The sequence below is a fragment of the Phascolarctos cinereus genome, unplaced genomic scaffold (genome assembly GCF_003287225.1).
Source record: "Phascolarctos cinereus isolate Bilbo 61053 unplaced genomic scaffold, phaCin_HiC Scaffold_4;HRSCAF=312, whole genome shotgun sequence".
Taxonomy (NCBI): Eukaryota; Metazoa; Chordata; class Mammalia; order Diprotodontia; family Phascolarctidae; genus Phascolarctos; species Phascolarctos cinereus.
In genome coordinates, this window is record NW_027555847.1 from 104,716,650 (window position 1) to 104,732,904 (window position 16,255).

The window sequence follows — 16,255 nt, forward strand, 5'->3', positions numbered from 1 at the left end:
CTGGAGAAGGAAATGGCAAACCACTCTAGTATCTTTGCGAAGAAACCCCAAATAGGCTCATGAACAGACTGAAATGACTGAACAAAAATGCTTAGAAAACATGTAACAGAAAATATTCTTAGGCTATCTGGAGAATAAAGTAATTATATAATTTTATAGTAAGCTTCATAAGAGAAGATAAATAAATAATAGAGGATTTTTACAGTTGTCAGCATTCTTTACAACCATTTGTTGGGTAATTCTGGATTGGAATGATTGCATCAACTCCTAATCCTATTTTCTATACCATAAAGTCATTATGTATTTGAGGCCACCCATACCTAGGAAATGTGTAACAGAGAATATCCCTGTGCTATCTGGGGAATGAACAACACAATGAAATTGTTTTTCTTCCCCTTCATTTCTTGCCCTTAGGATCCTCTGATATTCCCCTCTTTGAATGTGAAATGGAACAGAGCAGTTACTCTGACTTAGTTGAATGATATGTTTATACAGGAATGTGTGGTCCAATGCTGCCTTCAAACTCAACCCAGTGGCTTCTTAAAATGGAGATCCCACTTCCTCCTCATTTCTCCCCCTTCTAGTGTTGACATTTTTGACAGACAACAGCTTTTCTTCTCTAATTTAAGCTGAAATGGAGTTTTATTCATGTGTTCTCCAAACAGGACTATATTATAGGAAGTTTCACTACTTGCTATTTGCTTAGGTAGTGGCCTCAAGGCCATAGCACTGATATTTTCACTGCTGTATCTAATTACAGTGTTGAATTGATGCCAGTTGAAGATACTTGTATACAAAGTAGTGCTGTATGGGCCATTCTGCCCATTTGGGGACCCATTTCCCGCTCTCAAAGATTTATATAGAAAATCATTTTCCAGATGCTACAAGTCACATAGCTGCCCTATTTTACATTTTACTAACAATGCAGAAGCACCTGGCATCATACTGTATTGGTTGGAGGCATTTTTGATGGTCATAGTATATCAGATTTAAACTCTAGCCTGAGGCTGTACAAGGAGTTCAATGAAAGTGTCTAATGGCTCCCTCCCCTATGTGTTCAGTCCCTGGAGAGATTAGTTTTCCCTCTGCCTCATCCCTTTTTCCCACCCTCCAATATTTACAGGACTTAGTTTATTGACAAGTGTGTGTATAAATCTGTGCAAGACAGATTACAGTGGAGCATGTTAACTTTGCTAGTCAAGCATGGTTTAGGGGAATGCTGCTCCAGATTTTGTCCAGGAAATACATTTTATTGGTGTTTGGTCCTAATGTTTTCCTGTCCGGAAACCTTCCCCTTTGGCTGAGCTGCTGTGGAATGCGCCGTCAAGGGGAATCTGCTTTCCCCTGGCCCAGTTGGATATATGTATTCCTGTTGATATATGCTCTAAAGCAAGGTAGAATTTGTGTGTGTTTGAGTGTGTACATGCATGTGCATGGTTGTGTATTTTTTAAAGTTTAAATTTAAAAGGAGGGAGGGTTTGATAGGTACCACTTGAGCCAGGCCAGGTGTGTTTGGGTGCTGGTAGATAACATATCCTTATCCTCACAGGATAATTCCTGAATTGCAACAATTCTTGTTTTATTCTTTTAAATTTTATGATAGTTTTTAGTAAAAGGAGCAGGGAAATTGACATTGTTTAGATGAGAGTGGCACATGACCCTCCTGAAATAACACTTGATTCAGAGTCCAAAGACCTGGGTTCAGATAGATGTTGGTTCTGCTAAGTCAAAACTTCTCTGTGCTTCACTTTCCGCATCTCCGAAATGAAAGGTTTGTACTAAATGGCCTTTAAGATCCCTTCCAGCTCTAAATCTTATGCTCTTATGATCCCTTGTGCCCTAAAATGTGGATAATGCTTGAGACTACAGCTACAGAAATGAAGGGTTAGTTCCTTGATTTATTGCGTCACTAATTTCACCCTGGTTTTGGAAAAGGAAAGAAAAGAGGAAATGTCAACTTGCTGAGTATATGGATAATGGAAACACATGAGCTGTTTCCTCTCTTTGGAATGAGCTATTCTTCTTCCTCATCTATCCACCTGTCCTTCAGGATGTAGCTTTAGTCCTGCCTCTTCCATAAAGTCCTCCCCAACAGTTCCCAACCCTCCTTGGCTGCTCCAATCCACCTTGAGCTCTTCCTTCTCAGAACTCCTATAGCACTTATTGCTTCTACCCTCATAAGGAGTTTTGGTCATATATTGCCTTGTGTAACATCTTCTATGAATTCACTATCCCAACCCCCCATTCTCTCTGGTGGGATGGGTCCCCAGAGAGTGCTTACTCTTTCTTCCTTCAGGATTCTAGGGGTAACCATGAGGGCTTGTAGCTTCTAAGATTGATGCTTTCCATTAACCAGTTGACATCAATTACCTTTTCCAAAGAGATATTTATTAAGAAGGCATAGCAAGGACTGAAGCACAAAAATATCCCTCCGCCCAAAGTCAGGGGGGTGAACTCTTTCCTGGGAAGAATGGGCTTAAACTTGAAGCACCAATTACTGAGGTACATGTGGGGAACGTGTTGTGGTGAGGGGTGCCTTAGGTCTCCCGGCCCGGGAAATCTTTTTTCTGCTTTCTCTGAGTTTCCATCATTGCAGCAGTAGCTGAGTGTAGTGAGGAGCCAGTCCTGAGGAGTGATCTGCAGAACCCAGTCCAGCACTGACTTGTCAGCTGAACTGAGTTAAGCAGGTTACTCTTCAGGGCTGGTTCTTTGCTACATTCAGCTATGGTTGCTACTGGCTCCAGTGGTCTCTGCTACTGACTCTAGTTACTGAGGGGAATTCTGAGGGCTCTTTTGACTTTTAGAAGTCCATAGACTCATAGCCTGGGTGGCATTCTTTCTCCAGCTACTCCTTTATTTATAATCATCAAAGAATAAACATGAAAGAACCCAGAGAAACAGAGGTACTGAAGAACATGTAGTCGCTTGGTAGGAGATAAGGCAGCCTCCCACCCACCAATATCTCATAGCAGTGTGCTGCTCACTAGAAAGCCACCTAGGAAGTGAGTGAAAGATCATTTGCTGGAACTTTTTACACGCACACTTAGTTCTAATCAATGAGAAGACTTTTTATCACTACAATTCCTAAGTAATTTTCATGAAAAAGAAGGCTCACCAAACCTCCACATGCTGGACTGAAACCAAGTGAGGGATATTGCACAAACATCAAGTACTTGGCTCTCACATATTACATTTATGTTGTTTCTGGGTTTTTTTTGTCTACACACTACATACATGGAGAAGCCATGTATATCAAAAAAATTTTTTTAATTGGGAAAACAAATCTTCCCAATTAAATTTTGGCTTAAGGGTAAGTATTATACTCTTCTAATTCTGTGGTATTCCTATAGTGACTAGAATAGTTCTGAACACAGTAAGCATCCTTGTAGCATGTTAGTCTGTTGAGGGCAGGAAATAGTAATTTTTTTATCCCCTATTCCTAGCACAGTACACACAGTAGGCACTTAAAAATACATGTTGAATTGAACCGAATAAATATTTGTTGAATTTTACATAGTAGAAAGCATTGACTAAGCCTTAGCTTTAATCCAACCATTAAAGTAACATGTTGATTTTATTTATAGGAGAGATTATGGCCTTCACAGAGTATTACCAGTGAAGTTAAAGCCACCTGAGCAATGCACCCCAAATGAAGAGAATATGGATTTAGTCACAACATATAAACAGGATTACAATCCCTTCCCTGTCTGTCGAGTAGATCCTGTCAGACCACGTGAAAACAGATATCCATGTAAAGAGAGGATGGAATCTCTGGCCACATATAAAGGTATGATCATACCCTTATTGTTTTCTTTGGGAAGTTCTCTTACCAGGTCATTCCACTTAGATCAGAAAAAAATTTATTGACATACATGGCTGCTCCAGAGAAGTGTGAATAGGGATGCTGCTCCAGAGAGGCAGTAGTGTGAGAGAGTGAGGAAGACCTGGGTTCAGTCTTCCCTTTGACGAATATTGGTTGTGTGATTCGTGGCAAGTCAATAAGGAGTCTAAGAATATAAATTGCAAAGAAGCTACTGTTCTGCATTGATAGAGGGGAGGGGATTTCCTTAAAAGGAGTTTCTTGCACCAATAAAATACATTCCCAGACCAAAAAAGAGGTTGTCCTTAATTTGCTTCATTTTCAAGCTAGTATTTCAAGTTCAAGTTAACATTAGTTAACTTGGTTATGTACCTGATGTAATGACTTCTAATGTAAGCTCTTTATCATTGTTACCTCTATCAGGTTTAAATTTGGAGCAAACAAGCATGGAACAATATACTGTAAATACTGAGCACCCATGAACAGGGCATATTATCATTATTAGACAAATCCATGTTACCCTGACATGTATGTAATGATGTGAATGATCATTATTGTGTTATGTAAGTAAATGTTATATAAGTAAATAGTACTTTTAAAAAATGACCAAACTAAGCCTGGTTGAGTTTGGGGTGTGGGATGGAGTAAAGTCCTGTTTCATTACACCTTGTGTGACTCTTCACACCTCAACACTGGGAGGAGAAATATTTCTTGGATTTAGAGGCAATGTGCTAGAATGAATAGAGTATTGGGCTTAAAATCAGGAACATCTGGATTTGAACCCCACCCAGCCTCACGTACTTACTAGCTTTTTGATCCTGGGAGAGTCTTTTTAATCTTCCTGGGACCAGTTTATCTCATCTGTGAAATGAATAGTCTAACTCAGTGACTCTAAGGTCCCTTCCATGTCTCTGCCTATTCCTCTCCAACTCTAACTCAAAGGGAAGAACTCTTATGTCCTCCTTTTTAGTCCCTATTGCTCAAAGAAGACTAAATTAAAAAAGGAAATGTGGATCTATCTGGAGTCTCGCCTCAGGTCCTCTGCTTCACAGATACTTATATGTCTAACAAGGCTCAGCCTTGAGCGCTAGCAGTGTTCAAGACCCGGGGTCAAATCCTTGCTCTTCTTACTTCCTAGCTATGTGACCTTGGGCAAGTCACTTTCTGAGTCTCTTTTCACTTCAATTTCCTCATCTACAAACCCAGGGGGTTAACTTCTGATGTTCTATAAGGTCCCTTCCATCTATAAATTGTATGATCCAACAGTCTTCACTACCTGTTTCCTGAACCTCAGGGCTATCTTAGGGAATCTTGTGCATGTAGTAGGTGAAAGCAGCTGTTAGGTCCCTCAAGTTTAGCTCCTTGTGTGTTAAGGAAAATCTATAAAATCTTATGTATTTATTTTATTAAAAATTTTTTAATGCACCAAATGGCAGAACATCCAAATTCTTTTTTTTTTTGGGGGCAGTCTGGATTAAGTGACTTGCACAGGGTCACATAGATACTGAGTGTCTGAGGCTGAATTTAACTCAGGTCCTGTTGCTTCCAGGGCTGTTGCTCTATCCACTGTGCCACCTACCTGTCCCTAAAATCTTTTTTAAAATGCATATTAACACTTTCTAAAAATACACAATATATCAAGATACTTTTCAAAGCAAATATACAAAAAGCTGAGAGAGCCAAGCTCTGTTTCAAATAATCTGTATGAAAAGTTGCTATGGGATCCCTAATTTGGAAAATTTGCAAGGGGGTGGGGTGGGTTGATCATTTAAAAGTCATCCATAACTGAATAATTTAACCATATATTACTTTCTTTCCCCTTCTACCTGCCTCCCATCTTGGAGAATTTTCTTTTTGGTCTTTTTCCTTTTGTTTTCTCTTAAGTTTAGTTTAGCTTGTTTGGGAAGATATGATATACCTTAAACAATACCCTTGCATGTATGCACCAGTTAGGTTAGCGCAGAGAGAAACCCATGCCATGATCTTCCTAGCGCTGATGCTTCCTAGAGCTTCAGGTGAGAGAGGATAGATAAAATCAAAGCAGTCTCTAGGCTGTAGCATTTAAGGCTGTAGTTTAGGCACTGGGAAGGTGTTCAGGTGAACATTCCAGGATTAGTTTTCCTCCCCTTTATGTGAGTGCTCACATGTGCTCAGAACTGTAACAGAAATTTTAGAAGGTGTTCAGGGACCATTCTTACCTTATCTTATTATTTTATCACCGAGTCAGGTGACTTTTTTTTTCTGTTATAATTCATTTGCTGCATTAGTAATTTCCCTTGCAGCTTCACTATTTTATGGCACAACTTCTTCCTCCTTCCAAATGGGGATAAAAAAGGCAGGGAGGGATAAAGACAAAGATCGTTAAAAGCCTCATTTCTTATAGGCAATATGCACGGAAGTTCTGCCTACATATTCACTCCCCTTACATTTACTCCATAGGAACCATATGTAAATCTTTCCCTTTATCACTGTTAGGGTCAGCACCTTTGCTGCAGCACAGGAACGCCAGTAAAATACACTGGAGCAGCATTTGGTTGTAATTTGTGGTATTTTCAAAACAATGTGAATTTGGAAAGATGTGAAGTATAATTATTCAGTGCTGTGGCTCTGCATTGAGCTTTGTGTTCAGTCATTTTTCAGTGGTGTCCAACTCTTCATGACCCTCTTTTTGGGGCCTTTCTTGGCAAAGATACTGAAGTGGTTTGCCATTTTTCTTCTCCAGCTCATTTTACTGGTGAAGAAACGGAGGCAAATAATAGGGTTAAGCGACTTGCTCAGGGTCACACAGCTAGTGTTTGAGACTGGATTTGAACTCAGGTTTTCCTGAGGCCCAGGGTTCTATCCACTGGACCACCTAGCTGCCCCTGCATTGAGTTACTTTATCTCTTTTTTTGTTTTATTTTTTATTTATTTATTTTTTTTGGTGAGACAGTTGGGGTTAAGTGACTTGCCCAGAGTCACACAGCTAGTAGAGTTACTTTCTTTTAAAAAAAAATCTGTAGTGTATAAAACAAAATCCCTCCTCTGTGTCCTACCTGCCTACTCCCTTTGTAAAGGATGGTTTTTCTGAATACCTGATCAGTGCCCTGGCTTTACTAAACTCCTTTGGGTGAATTGTTTATACTGTGAAATTGTGTAGGCTTTCAGGATCTGAGTGCAAGGGGATATCACAAGTGTTTTACATATGGAGTGGTAGAGAGGAGAACAGTACAAAGGATAGTTCAAAGTTTGGGAACTTGACTTCTTAACACACCATCTATCACGTGGGAAGGCCTGTAAAGTTCCTGATCTCCTTCTTGTTACATCTAGGGAGAATGCACAAGCACAGCACCCCATTTGACTGTCATCTTAGTTGACTGTGTTGAAGTCTGCCTGTGGAACATGTGGTTTGGATTCCAGAGAAGGTCCCCTCTCAATTCACCCTAATGCTTTCAAGATGCTGATGTAACCATTAATTTCTCTGGGAAAAAGATTAGGCTTTCAATTAAAATGTAGCATATTTTGAATACATGGTAGTCTCGTTGGCCTAAAGTAAACTTACAGTGTGTCGGGGGGACTGCACACGTGCAGCTGGATAAAACTGAAGTTTCCCATCCCATGCTTTTTCTCTCTTCTTAAGTAAGGCAGTAAGCTCAGTGAATTCCCAATGCAGTCACATACAGTGATGTCAGAACCTTGGAGTTTCAGGGAGTTCACTTGGGTTCATATCAGTTATTTCAAGCCTGATAATTTATGAGAAGTTTATCAGAAATTCTGACACCTAATACAGCCTTGTGGCTCTCTATAGCCCAGCACTCATTCAGGAACCTTAGGGGACTGATCCACTCTCTTCCCTCCTTCACATTTCCTTATAGGCTATGTCCAACTCTTCCAAACAAATTTCCTCCTTTTGGGGCTTTTTTATTAGAAAGTCTGTGTGAGGGCCTGAAAAAAAAATCTTCCATACATAGCCATTTAACTCTTTTGTGTGTGTGTTGGGAAGACTTCCCTAGTAGGATGTTTTAAAATGGGACCTTGGGCAGGTAAGTCATCAAACCTTCCTCTGCCTGTGTTACTCCATATAAAAAATGGGGTTACCTAGGTTGTACATAAGGTCCCTTCAGCTCTCACAATCTATAATTCTATGATTCTTCAAACTTTGGACTTTCAAATGAGGTTACCTAGTTGGTACAGAAAGTCTCTTCAGCTTTCACAAGCTATAATTCTATGATTCTTCAAACTTTGGACTTTCAAGAGTCTTATGACCTTTTGATTTACAACTTATGAGACCCTCTGGAGACTTATAAGTGAAAGTCTAGGTGTGGGGTCTTCTGTTGCACACAGGATGGTAGTGATGAAGTTAAGTTGTTTAAATACTCATTGTCATTTTGCTTCTTCTTATCTCCCATTTCTTGGTCACCTTGAGAACGTGTGAAACGATGTGTTCTTGTATATGCTTCTCAGAGGAGCGTCTACTGGCTTCGCACCTTGTAAATAGAGGGACCTCAGTTGAGGTCTTTTGGATGACTGGGGGGTCTAGTCAGTGACATTTTGCATATAAAGTCGCACAGCCAAGGATTCTGACTGTCTTCGCCATAGACAATGTGAAAGGGCACTGGACTTGGAGTTGACTGAGGTCAAAGTCTAGCTTGTCTATATACTAGCTGCATGGACTATATGAAAGCTTCATAAATGTGTCTGTGCCTCAGTTTCTTCATTGTAAAATGGGGATGATAATCTCTGTGCTTTCTTACAATGTTGTTGTGGGGATTAAACAAGGTGTTGGTAAAAAAAATGCTTCATAAAATAAAATACTGTATAAATGTCAGCTGTTGCAATTTTTATTATGATAGAGAGATGAGACTCTCATGTCAGAGTCTCTTCCCTGGTGGCTGCATGCCCAGCTTTCCCAGCCTTCTCCAGGAAGTCATTCCCACCTACTTGGAAGAGGTAGTGGTAATTTTCTTCTGGTCTGCATTCTCTATGAAATGTGGTGGTGGTGGTGTTCACTTACCACCTAACCAAATAACATCTATTTCTCATGGCAACATACTTATTCAGTATTCTGCCTTTTAAGTCATTTGTCTTTTTAGAAAGCTAACTTATAATATTGCCAGGCTTAGATTATAAGCTCTTTGAGGTAAGGGTCTCTGTAGCTCTTAGGTGGTGCAGTGCATAAGAGCTTTAGGCCTAGAGTTGGGAAGACCTGAGTTCAAATCTGGCCATTTCCTAGCTGTGTGACCGGGTAATCACTTAACCTTTGCCTCATTTTTTTTCATTTTCCATTTTTTTCCCATTATATATATATACATATATATATATATATATATATGTATATATATATATATATAAATTTATTTATTTTTAGTTTTCAACATTCACTCCCACAAGTTTTTGAGTTCCAAATTTTCACCCCATCTCACCCCTCCCCCACCCCAAGATAGCATGCATTCTGAATATCCTTTCTCCTAGTCTGTCCTCTCTTCTATCTCTACCCTCTTCTCGTATCCCCTTCCCCTTCTATTTTCCTGTAGGGCAGGATAGACTTTTGTACCCCATTTCCTGTATTTCTTATTTCCCAGTAGCATGTGAAAACATTTTTTTAAACATATGTTTTTAAAACTTTAGGTTTCAAATTTTCTCCTTCCTCCTCCCCACCCACCCTCATTGAAAAGGCAAGCAACTCAATATAGGTTGTACATGTGCAGTTATGCAAAACACTTCCATAGTAGACATGTTGTGAAAAACTAACTCTATTTCCCTTAATCCTGTCCTGCCCTCCCATTTATTCTATTCTTTCTTTTGACCCTGTCCCTCCTCAGAAGTATTTACTTCTGATTACCCCTTTCCCAATCTGCCCTCCTCTCTATCATCCCCCTGCTCTCTTGTCCCCTTCTCCCCCTATTTTCCTGTAGGGTAAGACAGATTTCCATACCCAATTGAATGTGTATGTTATTCCCTCCTTAAGCCAAATCCTATGAGAATAAGATTCACTCATTCCCTCTCACCTTCCCCTGTTTCCCCTCCACTGTAAGAGACTTTTCTGTTTTTTTTGTGAGATAATTTACCCCATTCTACCTCTCCCTTTCTTCTCTAGTATAATCCTCTCTCATCCCTTAATTTTATTCTCCAGATATGACCCCTTAATCTTCAACTCACCCTGTGCTCTATCTATCTATCTATCTATCTATCTATCTATCTATCTATCTATCTATCTATCTATCATACATAATTTTTTTCCTCCAACTACCCTAATACTGACAAAGGTCTCATGAGTTATAAATATCATCTTTCCATGCAGGAATGTAAACAGTTCAATCTTAATAAGTCTCTTATGATTTCTCTTTCCTGTTTACCTCTTCATGTTCCACTTGAGTCCTGTATTTGAAAGTCAAATTTTCTATTCAGCTCTGGTCTTTTCATCAGAATGCTTGAAAGTCCTCTATTTCACTGAATGACCATTTTTTCCCCTGAAGGATTATACTCAGTTTTGCTGGGTAGGTGATTCTTGGTTGTAATCCTATCTCCTTTGCCCTCGGAATATTATATTCCATGCCCTGTGGTCCTTTAATGTAGAAGCTGCTAAATCTTGTGTTATCCTGATTGTGTTTCCACAGTACTTGAATTGTTTCCTTCTGGCAGCTTGTAATATTTTCTCCTTGACCTGGGAACTCTGGAATTTGGCTATAATATTCCTAGGAGTTTTCCTTTGGGGATCTCTTTCAGGAGGAGATCTGTGGATTCTTTCAATTTCTATTTTGCCCTCTGGTTCTAATATATCAGGGCAGTTTTCCTTGATAATTTCTTGAAAGATGATGTCTAGGCTCTTTTTTTGATCATGGCTTTCAGATAGTCCAATAATTTTTAAATTCTCTCTCCTGGATCTATTTTCCAGGTCAGTTGTTTTTCCAATGAGATATTTCACATTTTTTCTAATTTTTCATTCTTTTGGATTTGTTTTACAGTGTCTTGATTTCTCATAAAGTCACTAGCTTCCAATTGCTCTATTCTAATTTTTAAGGAAGTATTTTCTTCAGTAATCTTTTGGACTTCCTTTTCCATTTGGCCAATTTTTCTTTTTAGGGCATTTTTCTCCTCATTGGCTTTTTGGACCTCTTTTGCCATTTGGGTTAGGCTATTTTTTAAGGTGTTATTTTCTTCAGTATTTTTTTGGGTCTCCTTTAGCAAGCTGTTGACTTGTTTTTCATGATTTTCTTGCATCACTCTCATTTCTCTTCCCAGTTTTTCCTCTACTTCCCTTACTTGCTTCTCAAAATCCCTTTTGAGCTCTTCCAAGGCCTGGGACTGATTCATATTTTTCTTGGAGGCTTTGGATGTAGGAGCTTTGACTTTGTTGTCTTCTTCTGGTTGTATATTTTGATCTTCTTTTTCACGAAAGTAAGATAATATAGTCTGACTCTTTTTGCGCTGCTTGCTCATGATCCCGGCCAATTACTTGAGTTTTAAACTCTTTGTTAAGGTAAGAGTCTGCTTCCAATGTGGAGGGTGTACTGTCCCATGCTTCAGGGGTTTGTGTAGCTGTTTTCAGAGATACTTGTAGGTACCTGTAAATTTTCAGTTCTTCCAAGGTGGTATGATAAGGGGCGAGGTGTTTACTCCCTTCCTGGCCTGTGACCACAAGTACTCCTTTCTGTCCTGTAACTGTGAGGAGGGGCTCCTCTCTACAGCCACTCCAAGCTCCACCTTGATAGTATTCCTCCTCCCCCAATCGCCGCCGCCCAGAACTGTGACCCAGATCCAAACACAGGCAAAGCAAGAGATTCCTGCCTCAGCACTGGCAAAGACATCCCTGCAATCCCTCTCTGATCAGCCGCTGGATTCCCCCTCAGTCTGTGGGCCCAGAAGCTCAGGAGGCAGCTGCGCCCCCAGGGTCATGCTTTTGGGGAATGGAGCTGAGACCCCGCCTTCCTGTCTTAGCACTGCAGAAACAGACTTTTCCCACTGACCTTCTAAATTGTCTTTGCCATTTGTGGATTGAGGAGTCTGGAAACCTCCACAGCTGCCCGCGATTCAGTCCTCTGAGGCCTGCTCCAGGTTTGCTGCACCCTGCGTGCCCACGCCGCACTGAGCTCCGCTCCCAGCCCGGCGCGATACACCTTTCTGATCAATCATCCAGGTTGTCTTGGGCTGGAAGTTTGTTTCACTCTGTCTTTTTGTGGGTTCTGCTGCTTCGGAATTTGTTTAGAGCCATTTTTTATGAGTAATTGGAGGGGTTTTGGGGGGGAGCTCAAGCAAGTCACTGCTGTCACTCCCCATCTTGTCTCCGCCCACCTGCCTCATTTTCTACAGCTGCAGAGTGAGGGTCATAATAGCACCTACCCCATGGGTTGTTGTGTGGATCCAATGAGATGGCATTTATAAAGCGCTTAGTGTAGCGCCAGGCACACAGCGGGCACTTGATAAATGCTCATTCCCTTTCCCGTCCCCATTTGTTTAGCAAAGCGCATGTAATATTGGCACACTTAATGAATTCTTGGGATACTGATGATCTGAATATGAAGTTCACATCTGCAATTTACTTAAATTTTTTAAGTGATTATGTTGAAAAATATTTCTGTTGCCTACTTATTAAGCCATAATTCAATAATAATGTTAGATAGAAGGCAGGTAACACTGCATTTTACAGGCATGTTAATCCATTTGATCCTCACAAAATGAGGTATTTAAGGCAAGGGCTTATGTTGTTTATCTTCCTTTTACAGATGTGGAAACCGAGGCCTTAGTTAATTTTATAGACATGGAAATTGAAGTACTGTTATAATCATGTCATTCCTCTACTCAAAAGAACCTTAAATGGTTCCCCAATGCATCTTGAATAAAGTAGAAATTCCTGCTCCTAGAATTTAGAGACTTAAAAATTTAAGATAAGGACCCCTTATCATAAAGGCTTAACTAATATCCCACCTCCTTTCTCCCTCAAGAAGCTTTCTCAGCCCCCACCCCTTCCCTTGAGTAAAAATGAGCTTTCTCTCCTTAAATTTCTTGTTTTGCCTGGACCTATTCTTTGTCTGGCACAGTGCCTCCATGTAAAAGGCCCTTAATAAATGCTAGATAATTTAACTAAATTGTTTAACTCACCTTTTGTATCATAATGATTTGGTACTTCCTCTTCCTCTGCCCTGTTAGGCTATGATATGATCCTTAAGAGCAGGTGTGGGTCACAGCTGTCCTAGTGCTAAACAGAATGGCTTCTATATAGTAAACACTAATGAAGCGGCTTGCTTAAGGCCTCACAGAGCCAGGATGAAGCTAAGGCAAGATAGGAACCTAAATCTGTTGTTCATTCCAGTTCACCAAGCTGCTTCTTCAAGACTGTTATTATTATTGGGTGGTTATCATCATCTTCATCATGATCATTGTCATCATCTTCTAGATGCAAGGGGTGTGCAGCAGTGTGGGAAATAAAGCTTTCCTTTTTAGAAATGTTATATAACTGAAACAGTAAGCCCTTAATTCAACTAGGAGCTACGTAACCCTTGAGTTTTATGAAGCAAAAATATATTTAGGAGTAGATTACTAATTTTCAGTCATACCTATGTATGCAGGTATACACACACACATACACTCACACATACATACTGTGCGTGTCAGGAGGTATGACCTATGTTGATTTGTTTTCATTTCAGCTGATTACGTGCCCTGGAACCAACCAAAACGAGAGCTGATAAAACCAGATCAATCCTATCGCCCAGCAACAGCAAAATTTGATTATAGAACCACTCACCAGGATGATTTCCCCTTCAGGGGCCTAGTGACCACAGTGAGTTGCAAGCCCCATTATCAGCAAAAGACATGCTCCCTACCCTTGGAAGACTTGACCAACTACAGGCTGAATTACGTGGTGCATCCAGTAGAGAAACGAATTCCAATGGAGGTCAGCAAATTCAAGCCCTGTGACATCCCCTTTGATGGCCTCACTACTCACAAGGAGGCCTTTAGGGGATTGCTTGGGGAGCCTGCCAAGTCCCTGAAACCTGACCCCAAGATTGCCAGTTGTGACAGCCCCTTCTCCAACACAACTGAGTTTCGGGAAAAGTACCAAGTATGGCCAATACCCCACCTGTACTCTCGGCCCCCTGTGGTTTACATGCCCCCAGATGAGAAGATGGACCTCTTGACAACAGCCCAGGCTCACTACATTTATCATAAAGGGGCCCCTGCCCAATGCTGCCGTCCTGTGAAACAACCTAAGAAATCAGGGTGCTTTGAAGCCTCCACCACCAACAGGGATGACTTCAAGCAGTGGCCCACTGCCAAGCAAGATCCCATCAAGCCCATCGCTCAACTCAACTTGCCCAAGGATCCCATGGACTACCTCACCACTACCAAGACCTACTTTGTGCCTCATCCACCCATTATCACAAAGAGCTGTAAACCTTTCATTCCCCCTGCCCGGTGTCAGGTCCCTCTGATAGGCGAAACCACTTACAACATCAGCTATACTCCTAAAGAACCTGTCAAGTGCCTTGCTTCATATCCTGAGCCACCAGGCTACACTTTCGATGCAGTGGATGCATTTGGCCACAGGGTGTATCGCCCTGTGCCCCACTTGGACCAACTTGGCTCAAGGAAGAACAGTTGCCTTTCTACAGATAGACCAGATGGTCCCAACCAAAGGGAGCTGGCAGTGACAGCTTGATTCTTTTTCCTTTTTGAAAAATTTTTCTCACAAAATTTCTAAAATTCACAGTACTTATCATTCAGTCTGTTGAGATTTATTCCTAGAAAAACTTTGACCTTCTCAATAATTCCCAGGGGTTTGTTCCTGCTGGAAAATCTGAATAAATGACAATCAGTTTACTTTGGGAAAAGATAGTTAATCGCTGATGATTGACTAATTTCCTCTCTTGACCCTTTCCCCAAGCAACCCCACACTTCCCAAATCTCATGCTTTCTTATCTTTCTTAAAGATGGATGGGAGTGAGTTCTCTCAGAAGCTAATTTCTTACATTTGGATGTATTATGGTGATTCAGTCATTGTATTAATAATGAAAATACACTTGAATCCTGACAAGGTTAATGAATAAAACATATTTTGGGGAATTGGCTTTTTTAAATGATGTGTCTCTTCACACATACATTGTACAGGTAGTAGAATATGGGGAGAAAATTGGTACTCTTTGAAACTAAGAAACTTGTCGGGTTTGGCTTGAGTTTAAATGAGTTCCTATAATCAAACGTATTGGTGGAAACAGGCCTGAAAACTAATTATCCCAAATCCTAGGTCATTGCTTTTTCCATTAGACCAGAGTTTTACTACCTTTTTCCTTGCGTGGGTCACAGGACCATAGATTTAGAGCTGGGAGGGGGATCATTTGGTAACCTTGCACTAGGCTCTGTCTACCTGTAGGAAAGCTGCTGGCTTACTCTGATATAACCACTTTGGAAAGTTAATGAGAGCTGTGTGATGTTCAACATGCAGTGGTCTGTCTTGAAGAAGGAATGACGGGGCCTTCTCCAGTTGTCCTGAAGTATATCTGGCCACTGGAACCAAATGACTCTGGAGGAGAAAGTGAGGCCGGTGACTTTGCACAGCCCTTTCTCGCTTAAATCCAATTCACTTGCATGTCATGGTCCTCTGAGAACGAAGAAGAAACAACAACAACAACAGGAATGACAGCCTGAACTTTCTATTTAAACTCAGAGGATTACATGAGGCTAATCAATTAGATAGCTGGTGGCTCAGTAGATAGAGCATTGGGCCTGGAGTCAGAGGACTTGAGTTCAAATTCGGCCTCATACTTACTAGCAATGTGATCCTGGGCAAATCACTCATTCTCTGTTTGTTTTAGTTTCCTCATCTGCAAAATAGGGATAATAATAGCACCTACCTCCCAGGCTGATTTTGAGGATTAAATAAGAATAATTATAAAGTACTTAGCACAGTGTGTGGCACATAGTAAAGGCTATGTAAATGTTAGCTATTATTGAGTTTTTCTTTCAAAATTAAAAAAAAACCCCACTTTTATTATGAAATTAAATATCAACAAACACTAGTGTTTCAGTATACACAGAATCTGTCAGCTACTATCATCTTTTGTTTATGATCAATGTTGAGTGATGATTATTTATGAAACCGTGAACTTAATATACATAATATCTTTTTTTAAAAAAATATGTTAAGGCTGAGATTATTATAATCTAGTCACTGCTTAGATTGTTATAACAGAGCCAATAGCTTACTAATGTTCAGACTCCTTAAGAGTCTGCCCAATATGATGGATGTTCTAATAAACCTTGTCTTTGGCTGAAAGACTTGGGTCGAATTCTTTTGGACAGGACCCGTGGGTTGTGATATTGGGGTCCCAGCACCCTTAACCCCTAAACTGCATCATTTTGGTGGCCCGTACGGGGAGACTGCCTAACTCCAAGTTCTTCTCCAGCCAAGACTGGTTGGTATATAAACCTCCCCTGCCTCCTTTCTTGCTCTTCAGT

General features: G+C 40.5%; 1 protein-coding gene across 1 annotated transcript in view; it reads left to right on the forward strand.

Annotated features, from left to right (window-relative positions):
- SAXO1 (stabilizer of axonemal microtubules 1) overlaps positions 1-15,846 on the forward strand; it is a 112,576-nt gene extending 96,730 nt beyond the window's left edge. The window contains exons 3-4 of the mRNA XM_021002203.2: positions 3,585-3,787; positions 13,447-15,846. Of these exons, the coding sequence (XP_020857862.1) occupies positions 3,585-3,787; positions 13,447-14,459 (1,216 nt within the window). The 3' untranslated portion in view covers positions 14,460-15,846. The remainder of the gene's footprint in view (positions 1-3,584; positions 3,788-13,446) is intronic.
- Positions 15,847-16,255: the final 409 nt, after the last annotated feature.